Source organism: Paramormyrops kingsleyae, chromosome 11 (genome assembly GCF_048594095.1).
Source record: "Paramormyrops kingsleyae isolate MSU_618 chromosome 11, PKINGS_0.4, whole genome shotgun sequence".
NCBI lineage: Eukaryota > Metazoa > Chordata > Actinopteri > Osteoglossiformes > Mormyridae > Paramormyrops > Paramormyrops kingsleyae.
Window position 1 is genome coordinate 12991378 of NC_132807.1, and position 22760 is coordinate 13014137.

The 22760-nt window shown below is 44.0% G+C and overlaps 1 protein-coding gene across 2 annotated transcripts in view; it reads right to left on the reverse strand.

Moving 5' to 3' along the window:
• The window catches only part of LOC111840786 (cGMP-inhibited 3',5'-cyclic phosphodiesterase 3B-like), a 46965-nt gene extending 25367 nt beyond the window's left edge, over positions 1-21598 (reverse strand). Inside the window, exon 1 of one of the 2 annotated variants that reach the window (XM_023806021.2) lies at positions 20535-21598. In XM_023806021.2, coding sequence (XP_023661789.1) covers positions 20535-21392 — 858 coding nt within the window. In that variant the 5' untranslated portion in view covers positions 21393-21598. The remainder of the gene's footprint in view (positions 1-20534) is intronic. The other variant, XM_023806029.2, reaches the window with a different exon arrangement.
• Positions 21599-22760: the final 1162 nt, after the last annotated feature.

Below are 22760 nucleotides of genomic sequence, written 5' to 3' on the forward strand. Positions count from 1 at the left end.
TCAGAAATGTTCTGATATACATACAGGACAATGTCCCTTCCCATGAAGGAAAGTATTCCATAGATTGGCCAAAAAAGACTTGAAAGTTGATCAAATTATGAAGTGGCCTCATTCACTGCTTGACTTAACCACCATTGAGAACTACTGGGCCTGCTAAATATGAGATATGTGGCAACCAGTGATGAGAAAAATCATGAATCATATATTCGGGTCATCACCATCAATTTCTAATTGCCTAATTGTGTACACTGAAAATCAAGTGTTTTACTTTTGGTTTGACAGATTAATGTAACATTTTCTCTCTAGATAAATTTACTTGGAGCAAAACATCAATTTAATTTTATAAGTCTAACTTTTGCTAAAAAGTATCTCCAGAAATAGTTCTTGCCTAATAATTCTGCATGCATTGTATGACTAATATATAATTAACTACAAGAAACAATACACAGTTTTCAGGCTGGACCAGCTGACATCAATAAAGATCGTCTAAAATCGAAACGGCACCACAGGCTACGCAGATATAAGCGGGCAGGAGGCCGGGAGAACCAGCTGAGCTGACCATATGTGGGGGTTCCTCCTGACCTGCCCTGGGGAGGCAGCAGCCTGTCCTGGGAAACCCCCACACCAGGCCAACAGGGAAACGTGGAACCATGGTGCTCCTCTCTCAGTAACCTAGAAATGCTCACACAGAAGACAGCACTAACTGGCCGTGAGAGCGCTCAATAACCGACAGCGGGCGTGAGCCAGGGAGGCGGCTGAGGGGCTGAGTTCAGCAGCCGTGTTCCTGAGCATCGCCGTCTACAGTCGGATCGGCCTCTCTGACCACAAGACCTAGGGCAGGAGAAGAAGGGCTAAATCATCCAATCAGAGACAAAATTACAGCCGAGAGGGGGAGGGAGAGAGAGAGAGAAACGCAGATCAGTGTCTCACTGCTAAAGGCTGCTTCAACACTCACGTAACATTCACGTATCCACTCTGCGTATGTGTACACAGAAATGTTCATAGTTCTCTGATCAAGCCACGTACTTTGCACATGCGCACGACGTGTTGCACTTATATGTTTATTAATAATATAAATCACTATTCTAATATTTCCTGCACATGTACCACAACAGTGAGGTTTGTGTGTTTCTCAATGGTTTAAAAATTCAGAGCCAGTTCAGAGGGCTGCCAACTTTGGTCAGCTTGCTGGCGTGAGACTTTCAATTCGAGACAAGTCTGCACACACATGCACACGCTTTTACACATATGTCCCAGTTTTATTACCTAGTGCATGCTAGTGAATCAATCATGCAAAGTGTGTCCAGAGCTGCGCGGACACAAATTTGGAGTGCAGCAGGCGTTCGACGGCGGAGGCGCAGAGTGGCGTCAAATGCGTCGTAAACGTTGGAGCGGACACGTCCGCTGGTGCATGTGCAGAGAAGTATAAAGCAGCCTTAAGAGCCCCATTCTATCAGCGTATGGAGCTACGCCTCCAGAGGCCTGTTTCTGGGTTAGTCAGAAGCCTAAACATAAGGGTGCATGTCCCATTACCTAGAAATCTGATCTTAATGGGATGGTTATGACGACAATTCCTACAAGGCTGCTCAGTAATTAACAAGCAGAACAGGCAGGAAAATTATGTTTTTAAGTCTCTTTAATAGGAGAGACGTGAATGTGGGGCATTGCATTTACCCCACGCCACACCCCTCCAACGTGGCACAACGAGCTGCCTACGCACCCCCCAGCCCCACACATCTGGGGAGAGTGTAGCCGCTCTCAGTCAGCAAGGTGTCAGGGTGACCTGCCACGAATGCAGAACCCTTTCAGAATGGAGGGAGCTTAAGGGCCTTTTCACACCCTCTCAACCTCCGGCGTCACAGTCTGGCCTGGATTCATTCAGTCAGCAGTATCACAGCACATCACGAGTACACTCACCCTTCCACATAAGCATGTTGAATGGATGTGTGCCCCCCCCCACCCCCACCGGAGCATGCTGACTGGCTTATCGAACACCCCCCTGAAGTGCTCACTTCTCACCCTCGCACAAGAGCCATCCGGACAGGCTGGCCAGGCCTCTCACAGGAGAACCATTTCCTGGTCACTAGGCTTACGCATAGAATGCATATATTATGCAATTGTCACATTTCATTTACATTCCTTTTTATTTGGCAGGTACTTTTATTCAAGTGACAAGCAGGGATGATCCCCAATTATATCATTAATGCTCAATTGTACTTTACTGAGCTAATAAAAATAGTAATGCTATATAAATGTGTGTAGAGGAGCGTCCTGCATTTAAATTACACTCCACATGAACCTGGCCAGCTCTCAGATTTTCCGTCCGTCTGAGTTTACGACACTGCTGCTCACAGAACGGGGTATGTCCGCATGCACCTAAGTATGTCCTACCCATAGGAAGCTGCTCTCCAACAAAGCAGAGATTTCTGCACATCTGAATGTGTGCTGCACGTCAGAATAATGTCAGGTTGGCGAGATGAGCTACAGTCAGCTATGAGATGTTCCTATAATCTACCCTAAACGTCCAGGGTCAGGAAGGCTTTTATCAGGGATTTGCAGATTTCGCCACCTTCATTGCCCTTTAACTTTATCACACTTTACTCGAGCTCTGTAAACACGCGAGAGACCGAACCACCTGAGGTGCTGAGAAGGGACTGTGGCAAAGCAAGGGCACCAGTGTGCAAAAAACATCTTAGGTTAACTTACATTGAAAGAAACGCAATTTAACACCAGAAGTACGAACATCATGCATTTTTACATTCCGCTTTTATTATGGATGAAGGAAAGAAATGTGCCAGTCAGGTTGAGGTAGCTGGAGGGGGGGCCTGGACAAACTCCCAGTGAGCAGAGAGGCTCCAGGCTCTGATTGGAGCAGCCAAGGAAAAGCCACCAGCTCGTGGACTGGTGCTGCCAGATCCATCGGAATGGAGTGAGTAGTCTAGTCTGGCCATTGCCTAAACTCTACTGCCCCCCGCCCCCCCCGCCAAACAGGTCCCCACCTATCATTACATCACTCCCCCATCCCCCCCAAAAAAGCTTGCCTGACATGTACTGGCAGATGCGTTAATTACCAAGGAACGAGGCACTGATTTAAAACAAAATACACTGTTAAAAGTGGATCACCCCCCACACAATATTAGATTAGATTACATTACACGTGCGTACACAAACTGGCTACAGCTGGCTTGACGTTAAAAGAAAATAAGAGCCTGACAAGCTTATCAGCAGCCTGAAACAAAGCAGGTGCGAAGTGACTGGCATGCAGGACGCGTGGGAGCCTGTACAGGGCCACACCAGGGGAGGGGTCTCCCAGGGAGCTCTCTGTAATCTGAGGCCTTGCACCCCCCTCCTTGGCAACTTGCCAGGGTGAAAAGAGCTTGCATAATGACAAACACATGTTTGCAGGAAAAGCAAAAAAAAAAAAAAGGAAAAAAACGCAAGCTGTGAGCTGAGTGAAGGTCAGATCTATGACGTCAAAGGCGGAGACTCTCAGACAATGGGCATGTTTCAAGAGCACAATGGCAGTGGCTGCCGTCGCGAGCAGAAATGATGCTGCCGGGGTGCGTAGCCTCGGGCCACGTTCCGCAGACACAATATGAGACTAAACACATTCCTCACATCCACTCTGGGGTCTGGAAACAATGATGCCTGCCATTACTGTCTACTGTATACAGAACGGAGCAAGTAAATACAACCTCGGAGTAGATTAATCATTACAAGTCCCCTTTTCCTCTAAGCCAAAAGGTCTCCCTACCCCCAACACATTTTAAATATAAATGTAAATGGTAACTTTAATGCTATGTAAAGGTTGTATTTAAGCCAGTTTGCCCTAACTGGGGCTGTTTGAGAATTTTTTCTTTCACTTCCAAAAATAACCCTCCGAAATCTTAATAACTAGCTACTGTTTAGAACAACATTTACTACAACAGTACTGATGCTGGATCACTGGCAGAGATGCATTAGGCAGAATAGGAGTGCATCACATGACCCCTAAGGCCAGCTCCTGTCTGCCCCCCGCTCCTGAACCACACTACACTACATGTTACTCCACTCCAGCCTTCGCCGCTGGGGGGTTTCCCCAGGCTACGCTGCACTGACAAACCCAGCGATACAGGAGTACTGTGGAAGGATCTGCATTTTATTGTCTGTTGTCCTGAGCAGGGAGCTGATCTTCAGACTGATCAGGCTCTCTGAAACACCCCGATTCAGGGTGGGGGACCTCCCGTTACCCGGCACAAGAAATGCGAGGCAGAGGCGCCAGCTGGCAGGAAGTCTGCCGCCCGTAGCGACAGAGTGAGGCATTCGAACGCCTGAGCGATGGCAGACTGGCCAGTGATGGGAGTGCATGGCAGGCCAGGAATGCGGTGGCGGCGGCGGCGGAGACAGGCTGGCCAGGCATCTCACTTAGAGCCACAAAGATTCTGACTCTGCAGGAACAGGATGTTGTGAAACATGACCCATATCTGCATTCACAGCACGCTAAACTCCATTTCAGTTGTCTGCTGCTGCAGAAGTGTTTTTTTTTAAAAAAATGCGCTTAAACAGAGAATGTCCAACTGACTGGGAACATTAGGAGGAGGGTTACTTGCTAATGCATGCTTCAAATTCTGACAAAAATCAGGAAATTTTGTTCCCTGGGGAGATACTGAGCAGGTCCCAATAATGTGAGTTATAAACATTCTCTCATATAAATGACTTAATTTTTCCTTTTATGAATTTAATGAGCACTTACGAGACTTAAGATTATAGGTAAGTAGCTGACCTACTGACCCCATAGTGGGCAGCCGGCAGGCTTTGGCTCTGCAAGACTAAGAGGAGCTCCTGAAGGCATGAAGGCTCAGCGAAAGCACAGCCTGACGGCCACTTCCCAGCACACCATGTGCTTCCTGCACATCGGGCAGAGCCATCAAGGGCTTGTAAGATGGACAGGAGAAAGGTTCTGGCCATACAGCTCCGTGCCCAGTGCAGAAGAACTAGAAGGCCATGGATGTTTCTCCAGGAGACATGCCCCAGGATTTTTAGGTTATAATTAAAATCTATCCAGCTTTCTCCCATAAGCCCCAGGCTCACTGTGACCCTGTCCCAGAAGCATAAAGCAAAGGGACACTTCGAATGGCAGCTCGTCACAGTACACCCACACCCTACATACTGTCACAAGCACTTCAGAGAAACAACTGCATTTAACTGCATGAGTGGGACTATGGGGCGAAACAGGTGAACGTGGAGAGACCATGCAAGACTCCACAAACAAAGCAACATACAACATACAAAGACGCTCCTCAACTTATGAACTTTCAATTTACGAACTTTCAGAAATACAAATGAAGAGGAAATTGTCCAAATTGTGTTTGTTGAGCTCCCGTTTCGTGTCCGCAACATAAAATTTTGCTTGTGTTGGACACTTGGGTGAGGAGAGGGGTGGAGCTGTCAACCGAACACCACCTGGTGTTGGGTTGGCTCTGCTGGTGGGCGAGGAAGCCAGTCAGACCTGGCAGGCCCAAGCGTATAGTGAGGGTCTGCTGGGAACATCTGGCGGAATCCCCTGTCAGGAAGAGCTTCAACTCCTACCTCTGGCAGAACTTCTCCCATGTCCCGGGGGAGGCGGGGGACATTGAGTCCGAATGGGTCTTGTTCCACGCCTCCATTGTGGAGGCGGTTGATCAGAGCTGTGGCCATAAGGTAATCGATGCCTGTCGTGACGGCAATCCCCGAACCCGCTGGTGGACACCGGTGGTGAGGGATGCCGTCAAGCTGAAGGAGTCTACCAGGCCTTTTTGGTCTGTGGGACTCCAGAGGCAGCTGATGAGTACCGGCGGGCCAAGCAGAACGCGGCTTTGGCAGTCACTGAGGCATAAACTCGGGTATGGGAGGAGTTTGGTGAGGCCATGGAGAAAGACTTCCGGATGGCTTCCAGGAGATTCTGATCCACCGGCAGTTCAGGGCGGGAAAGCAATGCAGCATCAACACTTTATGGTGGGGATGGGGCACTGCTGACCTCAGCTCAGGACGTTGTGGTTCGATGGAAGGAATACTTCGAAAACCTCCTCAATCCCACCGACATGTCTTCCAATGAGGAAGCATTGTCTGGGGACTTGGCAGTGGATTCACCTATCTCTGGGGCGGAGGTCGCTGAGGTGGTTAAAAATTTCCTCGGTGGCCGGGCCCCGGGGGTGGATGAGATCCGCCAGGAGTTCCTCAAGGCTCGGGATGTTGCAGGGCTGTCCTGGTTGACACACCTCTGCGGCATTGCGTGGACATTGGGGGCGGTACCTCTGGATTGGCAGATCGGGGTGGTGGTCCCCCTCTTCAAGAAGGGGGACCGGAGGGTGTGTTCCAACTATAAGGGGATCACACTCCTCAGCCTCCCTGGTAAGGTCTATTCAGGGGTGCTGGAGAGGAGGGTCCGTCGGACTGTCGAACCTTGGATTCAGAAGGAGCAGTGTGGTTTTTACCCTGGCTGTGGAACAGTGGGCTAGCTCTATACTCTCAGCAGGGTCCTGGAGGGTGCGTGGGAGTTTGCCCAACCAGTCTACATGTGCTTTGTGGACTTGAAGAAGGCATTCGACCACGTATGGGGTACCGGGCTACCTTAGAAGGGCTGTTCGCTCCCTGTACAATCGGTGTCAGAGCTTGGTCCGCATTGTCAGCAGTAAGTCGGACTCGTTTCCGGTGAGGGTTGGATTCCACCAAGGCTGCCCTTTGTCACTGATTCTGTTCATAACTTTTATAGACAGAATTTCTAGCCGCAGCCAGGGCGTTGAGGGTGTCCGGCCTCATCAGACCATGACCTTCGGCTATCACTGGAGTAGTTCGCAGCAAAGTATGAAGCGGCTGGGATGAAAATCAGCACCTCCAAATCCAAGACCATGGTCCTAAGCCAGAAAAGGGTGGAGTGCTCTCTCCGGGTTGGGGAGGGAGTCCTTCCCCAAGTGGAGGAGTTTAAGTATCTCGGGGTCTTGTTCACGAGTGAGGGAAGGATGAAGCGGGAGATCGACAGGTGGATCAGTGCGGCGTCAGCAGTGATGCAGGCGCTGCATCGGTCTGTCATGGTGAAGAAGGAGCTGAGCCAAAAGGCAAAGCTCTCGATTTACCAGTCAATCTACATTCCTACCCTCACCTATGGTTATGAGCTGTGGGTAGTGACCGAAAGAACGAGGTCGCGAATACAAGTGGCCAAAATGGGTTTCCTCCGCATAGTGGCTGGGCTCTCCCTTAGAGAAAAGGTGAGAAGCTTGGTCATTCGGGAGGGACTCTAGAGCCGCTGCTCCTCCACATCGAGAGGAGCCAGATGAGGTGGCTCGGACATCTGGTCAGGATGCCTCCTGGACGCCTCCCTGGTGAGGTGTTCCGGGTATGTCCCACTGGGAGAAGGCCCCGGGGAAGACCCAGGACACACTGGAGAGACTATGTCTCCCGGCTGGCCTGGGAACACCTTGGGATTCACCCAGAGGAGCTGGACTAAGTAGACAGGGAGAGGGAAGCCTGGGTTTCCCTGCTTAGACTGCTGCCCCCATGACCTGACCTGGAAAAGCGGTAGATGTTGGATGGATGGATGGATGACTTTATATGATACTTACTTATGCATGTAGATTTGAGTAACCTGAAAATGATGTTGAATAAGGACTCACAGGTCTCTGAGCTTCCAAAAGGATGGGATTTAGGAGCCCAGCAAGATGACAGGCAAAGCCGCCCTGACCGCCGACTGCACAACTTCCGTTTTCCATTGTATAGTGTCGTGGAAATTTTGCCAGATTAATCCTCGGCCATTTCCATGGCTGAGATTCAATATCTCAACAAGCGTGAGGCAAAGGGCTACTTGCCAGTGTATCATGCATGCCATTCTGTATCATGAGAAAAAGAAAACTTGATTCTTGATCTTGATGAACACTGTTTTCATAACACTGAAATTACTTCAGCCTTGCTAACAATGCGGAAAAGGCAGAGTGTGCAGAGCATTTCATACAGGTTCCAACTTCCCACAACGAAAGAAAAGCCTGAGAAAACCCCTAACAAATGGCCTCCATCGTCCCTTTTCCTGAATCCTAGCAAACAAACCCAAAATACACCACTATACTGGAATACACCCGTGGGCCTCTCATTGTGGTCATGATGGGGGCGGGGGGGGGGGGGGGGGTGACTATATTTGGATAAAAAAAAAAAAAAATAAGGCATGAGTCCATCTTAATCTATCAACACATGTAATGTGGGTGTTTACAGAACCATCCAGAAAGCCAATTCTATGAATCACTCTGGAAAAAAAAAATCCATGCTAGTGCCATAAAATACCAACTGTTAGCATTTAAATTACTTCTGAAATTTTCTTCTGGACGAGCAACAAATCCTACATAACACCTGTCTCAACTATTGCGTTATCTAAGAATCACATTCATAAGAAGCTGGCAGACATTCACGTCATTCTTAACTATATTAAAATTAATTTGATGTAGATGTCAGCAACAATATGATCAATCAAAGAGTGTTTAACTGAGGGTGGTTTTTATTTCTCAAAATGCTTTAGGTGGACAATGAATATAGCAGAATCTCATAAGATTCCTGTCCTTTACTTCTCACTAAGAATACCCTGCAAGAGTAGCACAATGAAATTAACAGTATGACATGGTTTAATTAATTTACTTTGGGAAATACAACCAGAACACAGGGGCAGATCTGGGTGAACCACTTATTCTTATATAGAAAATACAGCAAAAGGCCCCAAGGCCTAGTTAATCAGAATATGCATAGGATGTCATGTGTTAAGAGGACTTTTCTGTGAGGAGAGGTGCAGTTTCTGACGCAAAGGTCTAGCGTCATCTGTGAGAGGCGGTCTCTGCTTTTTTGCCCATAATCTCATCAGAGTCCTTTGTGGGGGATTTCACACTCGCAGATCTGCAGCAGGGCAGAGAGGGTCTCCCCTCACACTTCACAGAAGCTTCAGAATATATACATCTTAAAATGCACACAGGATTACGCAAAAGACCTGCAGCTCCAAGTCCATAACCACAGATAACAGACAAAGGGCCAAAAAAATAATAAATGCTCAAAGAAACATCATATGTTATAGCATTAAGAATGTGTTATTGTATTTCTTATACATGACTGGGTTAACAAATACACTCCGTGGCTGTTTTATTCAGTACCCCTACTCAGTATAAGGCAAGGTCTGCTTGCATCTTCAGTATCATTTCGGCTTAACAAGCTGTGAGTATGGAGAAGCCGTTCAGTTCTTATTTCGGTGCTCTCCTAACAAGCTCACCTCTTACAGATTAATAAGGTGTTTGGCCACAGAACTGGCACTTACCAGATGGTTTTTTTTTATTTTTATCATCACCCCATCCTCAGTAAACTTCAGACACTGCAGTGTGTTTCTGAGAAACCACTACATCTGGCACCAACAAACAGAGTGCGCTGGAAGCCACTCATTTGTGTGGAGGAGCATGCTCTCTGCATTAATGGACAGGGGTACCTCAAACTGACCACTGAATGGAAATAGCAAGCCAACCTGTTGAACTTTATTCCAAAAACATAATAAAATAAACTCCCCTACGTAGCCAAACAGAGAACTGATACATCATAAATCGACATTGCACTGTTGCACCAACAGGAATAGAGATTTTCACAATCACCTGTATACATTTCAGCACATGCATCCAACAGCTGGCCATTAGGCCTCATCTGCCCTTTTGTAGTCTAAATGTCACTGGAGGTCAAAAGGACACAGCAGATTGTATCAAGAACCAAAACAAGAAGACTATTCCATTCTGCTTTCAGAGCTAGCACTGGGTACTGGATTCATTCATTTGTTACTTGACTAGGTGCTGCGTTTTTTTTGGAAACCATTAAGCTTTGCTTTTGCTCTGTGAGGTTTTAATTTTTTTTTTTTGGTCACAGACTGGATTTTGTGAAAGAAGCAGTAATGCTAGTTATATACAAATCCTCGTTCTGGCTAGCAATGCACCCACATATTATGCTAGCAGGTAATTACAAGTGCATTAATCAGTGCAATGTATCAGCAAATGAGCCATTGTGGTTAAAAACTGGAAAAGCTACTTCTACTACTAATAATAATTATTATTATAATGATGATAGTAATAATAAGACCTTGGAACTCGAACTCCTCTTAACTCAACAAACTCAGACATCTGTTGAATTTTTTCAACTCGCACCTCGACCTAAATCTCGGGACTCAACTGTTCCTGTTAAAACTTGTATGGGTTGAGATGTGTTCAACTTCACCAATTCGGACCTCGAACGGGTTGGTGGAGAAAAATCGAAGCATATCTCAAACGAAAACTTGGAACACGACAAAACAAAACGGACCTGCTAAAACTTGCATGGATCCAGACATGTCTCTGATGGGCTGACACAAAGGCAAACAGACCTAATTGGATGCTGATGACCTATGATTCGCTCTCAGTCTTACGGAACCGCTGGACCAAAAACAGTGTTCCTGTCTTCAGTGTGATTTATCTACAGTACATTTAGTGATACGGTAATCATGGCCCCTAAGAAATCAAGCAGTGATAGCAGCAAACCAAATGGGAAAGTAGAGAGTAACTATAGAAGTTAAAAAAGAAATTATAGTGAGACCTGAAGGTGGTGTACATATGTCTGTTCTCACTTTAGAGTGTGGGATTGTCATTTGTTTCATGTTTACTGCTTTTGTATGTGTGCTTTTTCATGTGTATATTAGTTTTACATTAATTCTTAATGCATTTTACCATTAGTTAGATAGATAGGTAAGTTTCAATAGGCAAACATTTGGGGGTGTGGAACAGATTAAATTCATTTACATTATTTCAAATTTGACTTGGAAGTTGACCAGATTTCTGAAACAAATTAAGTTCATGTTCCAAGGTACCACTGTACTAATTCTAATAATAATAATAATAATAATAATAATAATGGAGAGAGACAAAGTACTAGAGCATATTTGTGCCTGCTTTGCAGATGTTAAAAAGGCTAGACTCTCAGTACACAGAACAAAAAAAACTACAAAAAATAAAAAACAGGTGCAAATCATTAACTGCGATTCCATCAGCCTAGAGTGTGCAGGTTTGCACACAAAGGCAGGAATTCTATGCATAGGATGAGATATCAAAAGTACACTTCTGACCCTCCCCCCTTGAGCAGCGCTCTGCAGGAAGCAGGATCTGTGACAAGACGGTGGCGTGACCTGGTTTTCAGTGAATCTGTCACTGAGCCATGCCACAGTACATGCGTCATGCGGCTGAAGTAAAGTCACAAGGGGCCCTGACGGGGCCCCCCCATCCCCACCCCCCGTCCCCTGTCCATACTCATACCGTCACCAGGTACCCTTTCCCCCTAAAGTCATTTTGACAGAGTTCGGAACTCCTTGTTCTTGCATAATCCTGGGGGTTTTTCGAGACCTATATAGACCAGGTTCAGTAGCGGTAATCTGTGCTCAGCCACTGGAACACCCCCCCGGCAGCTGACGTGGGCCAAGAAGCAGAGAACTGTGACCCTATGCGGCCAAACTCGTGACCCCAAGAGATCACAAGTGCACTTCCTATCAAAAAGCCCTTATAGTATTTGCTTACAGCTCTAGCAGCTTAAAATTCACAGTGCAACAGCAGTCCAGTGAGATATTCTTACACTAAAACAGTTTATAAACAAAACCCCACAGCTACATTTCCTGCATCATATCCTGCCTCATGCCTGATACTTCCTGAAATAGGCTCCACGCTCACCGGCACCCGGCAATGCATTACAGAGCCCTTATCCAGATCATACCAACTGTCCTCACAGCAGTGGGAGCTGTTCCCGTTCAGCTGTTCCCATCTCTGATTTCAACGGCGACTGTCAGCAGAAAAGACCCAAAAGTTAAGTGTCTGATATCTAAAGCAGATCATTAAGGGGGTGGGGGGGGGTCTCAATGACCGTGTATGCCTGGGGGAGGGGGGGCTTATCACTGCCTTGCGGTTCCGGCCCATCCAGGGGGGTCTGCCCTCGGTCGTCAAACACACTCCGTCATCTGTGCCGGAGGGCTGACGTGCGCGGTTGCCTGGTAACTGGCTGCTGCTGTAAAAGTCACCGCACTGACACAGTTTTCAGAGGAGGCGTACGAGGAAAACTGACAAACGGGCACAAATTTAAGGGGAAAAGCGTGCATGAGTTCAGCCTTTAAACCCCGCAGCTCTCACACTCAATAAGACGCCAACTATTCCAAACGTAAAGGTTCAAAGTCTGCACTTTTAACTTCAGCTTTTCAGTGGCAGCTTACAGCAATTGAAGGCAGCACATTAGAAATTACCTGAGACTAGCTGGTGTCACGAAGTTCAGAAGCTGAGCGTGAAGAGGTGGCATAAAAGGCTTCAAGTGTTATGACCGCTGGGTACGCTATGAATCATGGGGTTCTTCAAGAAACCACACAGGAGAAGTACTACGAGAATTGGATAAAAATAAGTGCCTTTGTCACACGCACACACGTGTGCACACACACGCACAGTGCCTCTTCATCGTCTTCACAAGTGACTGACCCCACCGAGGCTGGGCAGGGCATTTATAAATAAAATTTTTAAAAAACAGGTTTCAATTACGCTAAAGGAGCTAACTGCACAACTACACTAGTATGTAGGCTACAGAGAGGCTACGCATTTCCTGCAAAAAAACATCACAATTTAGTGCTTTTTCTGGCGATTGCTCCAGTAAGCATTTTCACCAGGCGTGTACTGAAAAATAAAATGAGTTCAAGTATTCCTTCCAAGCAACTTGGAGGGCGGGACTGAACAGCTGGTCACTACTCGCTGCGGCCGCCCCACTGGTTCTGTCAGACAACCTCGGAACTCGGAACAGGCCATGACCTCAGTCATACCCCCCCCCCCCAATTTAAGACTATTAAAATTATCACACAGCCTCACAGAGCACAAACACTGATAACACACACAGCACTTATAGTGCTATACACACTATAGCAGAGCCTAGCCCTGCAAAGTTGCTGTCGGTATTAAAGAGTTGCAAACTAATTGCTGGTCATCATGACGCAAATGGGTTTCCAAGGGAACACTCAGAGTTGTAGAGCTAGTGCTCCAGAACTTCCTCCTTTGCTTGCCGGCTGATGGCACAGTCATGCATCCCGTTTCACTCAGCAGCCAGCCAATGGCGGCGCAGCAGGGATTAACCCTTTCACTACATCATTCCACCCCACTGCAACCACGTGGACAACACATCAACATGTTTTAGATATCATTTGATAAAATAAATTTCCCTAGCCTTACATTACTATAAATGAAACGTCATCAACGCTGACTGGTTAATTAGCATCACTACCAAAGCCCACTTTAGATCATTAGTGTAAATCTATCAACAATATAATCTACTCAACAAATACACGATTATGTGTTTAAAATACCCGTCACGGGCTACTAGATCAAACAGTAAAGTATGGATCCCTGGCTCCCAGCCAGATCCTGGTCATGACCTACGTAAACTGTGACAGGAGCCAGCTCTAACCCAGCTCTGGCAAAGCCTGTATGCTTATCCGAGATGTTTACCCTGCACTCAGCTCGCTGTGGATTCAGTATCAAAAAAAGGGTTTTGTTACAGCTTGTATGAGGGTACTCATATTCTGTGTAAATGCACCACCATTCAGACAAGTGCCGACAGCAATAATCTTACTAGAGCTGCTATCACTGTTTTTATGTTTTTTAATTACTCGTATTAAAGCGACTCGACCCATTATCCTTATATTTATTCATCATAAAAATTAAGGGGAAAAAAATCCATTTATTTACTTGTACTGAAGACACATTCTCTTCATTGTTTTAATTTTAACAGCTTTAACAATTATTAAATAATTTCCCAGAATATTATTTTTGAGCCAGATAAACTGGTCGTAAATAATTTTAAAATGTATATTTTTTGTTTGGCAGTGTGAACTTCCATGTCATTAGCGACTTAAGATGGGATGAAAAAGAAAGAAAAATAAAACAAGACGCAGCACCTTCGAGCTTTCTTGGTTAGGAGGCACCGAGAGCCACATCCCAGCAAACAGGCTGTTATTTTGCCTGGGGACAGCAGGGGATTTCCAGTCACACACACACGCACACTCATCCGTCACCGGGCAGTGACGTCAACATTATATCACTTCACGCTGCTTTCCAGACAGCGGGCGGGACACCTGTGGACCTGCCCGGCCACAAGTGTTAGCTGGTTGGTTCACTTGGTGCAAGACGTTAGCAGCCAGCAAAGGTCAGACGATGTATACAAATGTCATTCAACAGGTTTGGCTAGAAAATATCACCTGGATTAGACAAGCATTTTAGCTCTGAAATTATGCATTAATTCTTTCTCCTGTACCAAACAACTTTAAAAAAAATATTTAAAAAAATTTATATATATATATATATATTATTATATATATATATAGGAATAACATTTTATGATTCAGAAATAAAGAGAAATAAAAGCCAACTTTTAAATGGGACACAAAAAATGGCAATTTTCTTATTTATAAAGAACATTTATTCGTAAGCACATAAAAGCTGGATAGACAGGTATACTGGATAACCCAATCCACATGCATGGGTATGTGTTACCAGTCACCAGAAGTAAACATGGATTCATTAGAATTCCTAACGCGCACCGTGGAATCTGATTTCACGGCCTCATGGGAACTGGATGGATTGGGGTGGGGTGGCGGGGGGGGCAGCCCCAAGGGATCAAAATCCTTGGTCCCCTCCATGCCTTACACAGGGATGGGGTACAACACACTCAATGGAAAGCTGTCCCTCCTCTGTCCCATGCTAGGCAAACAATTTCAATGCTCTGGATAAAAGCCACAGATACATCAATAAAATGTAAACAAGTTCTCTATGCAAAGAATGACATTCAAGAAGTGGTTTGACTTTCAGTCCCTGCCACGGCGCATTGCAGCGTCTTTGAACGGTTACTCCACCCTTAAAAGATCACTCAGGCACTGCACACAGAACTGAGACTGAAATATAAAAGAACTGGCTTTCTGAAATTTGGTCTACTTTTTCAGTCGACAGTGTGGTTACACTCTTTCATTTGAATAATTTCCTGTTGGTGACCACTGGGCTTTTTTCAATGAATCTTCGAATTCTCTATTAATCTTTTGTAGTCTCACACTTCCTGTGTTTCAGTAGCAATCAGACAGATAAATCTGGGATGTATAGATCGATAATTCCCAGCCTGATCTGCCTTTTAATACCAACCATCAACAAACCCAACTGAAAGAATAATTTGCTGTCACTACAGGGTAGAAAATGTGCAAAAGATTGATTTTACACATAATAACTTTATTCGATGGTTGCATTCGCCTAGACAATACATTCATAACTCCTTGCCTGTCTGAAAGAAAATGAAACAAAACTACCAAAAATTAGCTTTACATGATTCAGTTTTTAATAGCTTCCTAAGCTCAGCCAGGATAATGTATAAAATTGGCTAATGTCTTTATAATCAGCTATATTTTGTATATTAAATGCCTGGCAGATGTGTTTTCATTTTAAACAGGTTTGACAACAATCCTAATATATTTTTTTTAAATTAGCTGCTTGTACATCAGAATTCTGTTCAGCTATATTCAAGATCTTCAATATCTCTGCTATATCTCTGGAATTAAACATTTATTTTTGAGTGCATTGCTTTATTTAATAATGTGATATGACTGGGTGCTGTCAATTACCCAGGGTGCTTTGCAGGGATCAGCTGGGCTGATATACCAACCCGTTTACGCCTACATCACCCCCAGATACTGGAGTTAAAGCTGACACAGTCCAGGCAGTCGGCAGTGTAAACCATGCTCAGAAATGACAAACACCTGCTACAAACACCCCCCCCCCCCCCCCCCCGGGATTAAACGCATGAAAGATGTGACGTGAGCAACCAAAGCACGGCCAAAACCACAATCACATGCTGCCACGAGGATGAACTGACAGAAAGCCTTTACCACAACATTAGACAACCGGCAAAGTCATTAACCAAATGACAATCAGCACTGCGACGGGTTTATCTGCAACTTCCAGAGTTTACACTTTACCATGTCTAGCTAGACCTTACCCATTTCATCCATATCTAGCTTGAAATTTAACCAAAAATCAGGTACCAAGTACTTTCCTAAGAGCAGTCTCTCGCCCAGTTCTGAACCTGAAAATTTTCAAGCACAATTTCAGTTTATTTTTTTTAAACTACCAAAAATATCACTGTATTCATCATGTCCTTTTTGCATAAAGGCATGACAAATATCATGAAAAACAAGTGAAGAACAATGGATTACAGTCAGACTTGAAAAACAGGAATCGTTTGACTCGCATTTGGTTAAACCCTGGCCTTATGCCTTCTTGCATTGCTTTAAAGTAATCAACAGCCAAATCCCCCCACCCCATCAACTTTTTTTTTTTTTTGAGATTGGGTGAATGGTTAGTAAGCTAAGCCATTTCTGCAGACCAGTAGCCTCACTGAAACACCATACTGTGGCGTCCTGCGGTACTGGTACGGCACACCAAGCCTGCCACCCGACGTGAAACATCCCACAAAACAAAAGAGGCAAACAAACAAGGCCGGCTTCTGACATCAAAGGTGACGCTCACACACAGGGGAGTGTTATCCTGTGGTTGCTAGGATCCAGAGCCTATAAAGTCTGCTAATCCTTTTGCGTAGCGCCGACCGCATTTTGGTCCTTTCAAACTGATTGGTGGAGGGGTGTGGTGAGCAGGCAATGGCAAAAGCTTGCGTTCTGTCAAGAAAGCGTAGCAGGTGCTGAAGTCATGCATACTCTGAACTCAAGGCAACTAATAAACAACACACTTAAATGTGCAGAAGACCAGTAGCAGAAAGCTTACTTTAAAATCAGCTCAGTTACGCTGCGTGTGTGTGTGTGTGGATGCGTATTGAGTCTCGCTGTGATCTGGCCGACAGCAAGCCCACGGTCTGGCTGTCCTGTTTATTCAGGCATGGAAACCAGAAGCACCCGGGAGGCACCCGAACATCACCACATGTGTTACTGTCCTCTGTATGTCAAACAAAGCCTCAATACAATATGCTTTGCAACTCGCCACACAACCATGCAGCTTAGAGGTATGGCAATATGAGAAACAGACTGCAAAACATTCAACATCTGATTAGCTTGTTAGCCGATGTATTGTTATCATCAGGGTAAATATTGCCAATAAAATATTAGGCCATAGTGTAGTACTAGATAGTCCTAACTCGCTAAATCCAGTTTGAATGTGTAAGCGCCGAAAGGAGAAATACATTTATGACCTTACACATGCTTATGCAATTTATGTAACTACAATCTAAAAAAAACTCAAAATTTTCTACATGCTATCATATTTAACAATTTGTATCTAAATGAAGCGTGAAAAAAAGAAGTTAGAGTCGTTTCTCAAACCAGAAAATATGAAAATATACGGGTATGTTGGTACTTTCTATTTGTGTGCGTGCGTGTGCGTGTGTGTGTGTGTATGTGTGTGTGGATGCTAGAACCATGACATCTGGCACCAACAACACATCACAGCATGCTTAAAAACCACTATGATCTCACATTTTAGCTGTTATAATGCTTACCACATAACAACTGAGCCTCTGAACCCTGTCTGGATGATGAATATATTGTTTCAGCCAAATGATTTGCTTTTTAGAGGAGCAGGCCATTGGTAATAATGAGCCAGTATACCTAATGTTATGATGTGTATGGAAAAAAGATGAAGGGGCAAAGTGGAAAAGAAGAACAATTTTACAAGCAACACTTGAAGAACAAACCAGGTAAATGACACAATTAGAGATATAAATAAAAGGTTTCACAATGTGACGTGACTAACACAAAGACAATGGAAAAAGCTCCTCAGTCATCTAAAGAACGACCCATTATTCATTCAGATCTTTCACAAAGTTTAAATTGTCTGTGAAAATAAGGCTGACCACAGTGTGAAAAGGCCACATAGATACTGATCAGAAAGCCATAGCATTATAGGCTGCTAAAAGAAGCATGCGGAGTCAACTTTGAGTAACATCACAGATGTGATACTGCTGCCTAGTTCTGCTTCAGCTCCTGTCTAAAAACCTGCTGTGTGTAGCTGAGAACATGAAATCATGGCAGCATTAGGATGTGGTTTTCAGTAAACCTGATTTTTTTCCAAGTAGTTTTGGATTTGAACTAATATTAGCGGAGGTAGTGAAATCCTTGCTTCAACTTTTTCAATGTAAAGAGCTTCTACCCAAGCAGTATCCAGCTGAATTCACCTTGATCTAATGAGGCTACAGACCAGCAAAAAAGGAGGAGCAACTGGCAAAAATGAGCAGCTGTCTAACGTCTAAGCGCGTCACGCCTCCCGTTGCTCGGTGGTGCGAGACCATGTCCAGCTGCAGGCAGAGAGCTCTGCTGGGTTGGACCTTGCTCTTTCTGTGAGCTTTGCTGTGCATCTTGCCACTCCTCACACAGCAAGCCGATGCCCCACTCTGAACTCTGACAATCTGACCTCCACACAGTCAGCCCTGGTGTGAGCACCGTCCATAAATCTAGTTTTTGGAAATCGGAAAAAAAAGGGTTGAGCTGTACTATTCTTTTAGATATCTTCAGAGAAGTTAACCAAATTGTCAAAATAATCTTAACAGCATTTAGATAATGAGGTTGCTCATTTTCATGGACAGTGCTAACTGCCAAACAAAATATCCAATGGGGAAAATAACAGAAATGTGTGTTTTGTGTCTAATTGTACACAGTTTTAGAAGGGGGCACGGCGTAAACCGTCACCATGCCGACGACCTGGGAAACGAAGAGCATGACCTCTTCAGGCTCACAGAAAAAAAGCTCCCCAGGAGACTGACAAGTGATGCACCCAAGAGTGGGAGTTTGGAGAGACCACCGGCCAGACTCCACCTGCTATTCTCCACCAAATTTGTTAAAAAAAAAAAAAAAAAAAAAAGCACATTCCATAATTTCCATTTCACTCTTTGTCATCTATAGGAAAAGCATGTTTCACTTTCAGAAAACCTTGTTTTTTAGCTAAATGACATCGTCTGATAATGACCGCTGGCCAACACCATGCAGTATACACTGGATTTTATACACTCCAGGGAGATCCAGGAAAACATTTTCCTTTCCACAGGGCAAAAAAATAATAAAAAATCCAGCTACAGTTTCATGGGACACTTTGAACCCAAACCTCAAATTTCATTTTTTTTTGCGTAGACATTGTACAGTAAGTAAATAAATTGCAGAAAAAAACACATAACATTTAAGGACTAAATTTTACCCACGACCTGACCTGGAAAAGCGGTAGGAGATGGATTGACGGATTATCAACCACGTATAGTGTAACTCACTTATAACTGACCAATTCAGAAAGTCTACTGAGTCACCAATAGCCTACCAGCAGAATCTCCATTTAAGTCATTTGTTTGAAACCTTTCTTAATTTAGTGAACAGGCCACATGAGAAAAACAAAATGACCTGAGAAAGTAACCTGCTCTTCATCTATTTCCCATGCACAGCACTATTATGTTCTCACTAACCCGTAAATATACTGTTAGGCAAACATAGTGTACCAGACACGGTCTTAAATAAATCAAGACATTTACACTAATGGATAAAATTGTGAAGGTCATGCAAACGTTTCTCCTAACCCGAAGAATAAAGACATTTCTACTTTTTGACACTGTTAGCGAGTTATTTTAATTAAAATAAATATTAATACTACTAATTATATTGGCGTCAGTAGCAGCAGTACAACACAATGGCATTGTTAGTATAGACAGGATATATCCATTGACACATATTTAAAACTAGGTATCATCACCAATAAAATCGTTGTTTTTTATTTTGCTAGAATATGAAATTTATTAGCCTACAGGAAAAATGTGCCTTATTCCATCTGTCATCTTGATTCTGACATTTCGAAATAAAATCATACCACTTGTTAACCTACGGGTCTGCTAGTATAAAGGTATTCAGTTATAATAAAAGTAGAAAATTAAATGTGCAACAACTCGAAAATCCAGCGGCCAGTTTTAAGAAGTGTAACAAAATGTTATCGTGCAAGATTAACATGTCGCTAAGCATAAATGTTATTTTGAATTGAACTTGGATATATTATTTTCTGGACATTTTTAAACCAATTAATTGCTTTATATTCTTAATATGAACATCGTTTTAGATCAGCCTCTGCGAAACATCTCGAGGAGCCACTAACGCTCTGACTGCTAGCCCAATATATTTCCGACCGCCTGTTTAGAGAACAAACGAAAACCTTTATATATTTTTTACTCCGTGCCTACCACTGCTTGTATTTTCCTTGATTGCCAACAACAATAAAAACAATAACAATGATGTTTTATGATTAAGTATTATTGCGAAACTTTGAAGTTGATCTTTAATACAAGCCGCAACATTATGTAATAAACATCTACTATACTCAACGCAAGAAAACTATTCACTTTATGTATGGAGATAGAAAACCACTATTCAAATATTAGTCATATAATAAGAGAATAAAACTCCGATGCCTTCACTTCTTTCCGCATATTTTGAAGGTTTTACCAACGTGACCTACCTGCTCTTTGGAAATACAAGGCAGCGAAGGTCTCCGGGACGATTTACAGCTGCCATAGTAGCTGGCCGATGTTTCCCCCAGAGAAAAGCAGCTGGACCGTCTCGGTCGGATCACCGGCACCTTGTCCTCCACAGCAGGGGTCCGCTGCGGCGGCGCATCTTGGTGCGGGAAAAGGCGGTCGAAGCAGAGAGCCAGCAGAGCACCGGAGACCCCGGCTAGGCAAGCCAGCGAGGGTCTCAGGTGCGAGGACAGGCACAGCAACCACACCAAAGTAGCGAAGAGCAAAAGCAGGACGCTGTTTTTGAGTTTCAGCGTTGGGATCAGTGTGAGTGAGCCCACGCAAGCCAGCACGGAGAGAAGTCTGCCCATCACACGCATATGGTGCTCATCATCCCCTGCTGCCTGCCAGAAGTGCAGGAGCAAGAAGTCGCCGAAGAAGCACACGGCCGGCAACAGCACCCAGAGCCAGAAGCCGTCTCTTCTCTTCCTCTTTGAGTATAAGGTGAGGAAGAAGAAAGCGAGGCTTATTGCGAAAAGTGGAGCGATACGCTGTCCGAAGCCTGCAAGAAAAGTCAGTGGATCTGAGAAGCCGTACCTACTCCGCAAGTACGTACATGTAAGCAGGGACGCCGCAAAAACTGCAAAGGCGCCCGCATAAAGCACGGAAGCTCCCAGTTCTTTTGAGCCAAGCACATCAATCTTACAACATCTGTACACTTTACATAAAATTCCTTTTCGGTGGTCTTGTTTTAAAGGAGTGACACAGCTCTTCACGTAGCCGTTCCTGTTCGCGTTACCAGCGCCGTCCTGGTGCTTGACTTTACAATGGAAAATATCTCCCTCCTCTTTCAGAGCCATGTTCCCAAAGTATATCCTTTAAAAGTTCCCTTTTTCCAACTTATTAGTGCGTTAACGCAGTCCTACAAGCGCGTCCCATGGTCACTGGAAGGTAGTCGAGCATTTTGGGTAAAATTAAAAGAAGGTGGAAATGTTTTTCTTAGAAGATGATTCTCTCTAGCACCACCAACAGGTTAAAAATCAAACTCCCGGTAGTCTACATGAACTTGACAGAGGCGTGCAATTTTTAGTGCCATTTATGAGCGATTTCACTTTTTTTTTTTTTGCTTTAATATTAAACCCAAAAAGCTGCAGCAACTATCATTGCTGTTCTGGTCATGTATAACACATGAATTGGTGACCTTAACAGTCCCCCACCTCCCTGGCACCACCTACAACTATGTAGGCCTATGTAACTTTTGACAATATGAGAAAGAAGTTTTATTGTAATTAGTGTTTGATCTCTCGGATCAATTCAACTAAATTACTTTGATATAACGGTACACAAATGTGCATATAATTTTATATTGCCTAATAAAAACCGCCGCGTATACCTATATTAATTTGATGTCTTCAAACGTTGCCGTTAAATCTTTGTTGTTATCCAATATCAACGACGGCATTCATGCTTTAAACTACAGATAAATATAACAACTTAAAACAGTAAATACACTAACTTTCTTGAGTATTTTTTCTGTGATCTGTTAGTTACGTCTATAGCGGCTCCAAAGCTCCACGAAAAGCAAACGAGTGTCGAGAGCAATTTGTAAAGGCAAGCAGGTTGTAGAGACACGCTGAATAAAACGGTTGATCTTACTCTGATTAAAATGTTTCTGGTAGAACAAGCGAATTTTAATATGTGATCCCTATTATAGTAAGCGCTGACTATTCAGTTTAACTTAGCCTAATTTGTTTTATTCTGATTTTTGCGTCACTCGGGATGGACATGTCAGTGATTAACCATATAGAAAGACTTCCAGAAACAATATTTTAATTAAAATAAACTTCTAAACTTGTGTTTAGATTTTTATTTTTGTATTTTTCAACTTGTTCGTAAATAAATGGAGGGTGCTGCGGGAAGTGATTTTGTTGACAGTTATGCAACTTTTGACATGTTTTCTCAAATGTCGGTTTCGAAATCCGGACTTAAAATTAAAATTTTAAATACTGTTTTTTTAAATAATTTTTTTAATCACCAAAAATATACAATGATTTAAGTTGCGGCTTATTGTACTGTATTTTTCGCTAGTAATTTCATCGTTTGTAAATCCAGTGAAGCATTCCTTGAGATATATTGTTACTGGCATGTATAATTAAGTTTTGGGTAAAGTAACAGAATAATGGCGAAATTAAATTTTATGACTAAGGTTACGGCTACGAGACTGCAAA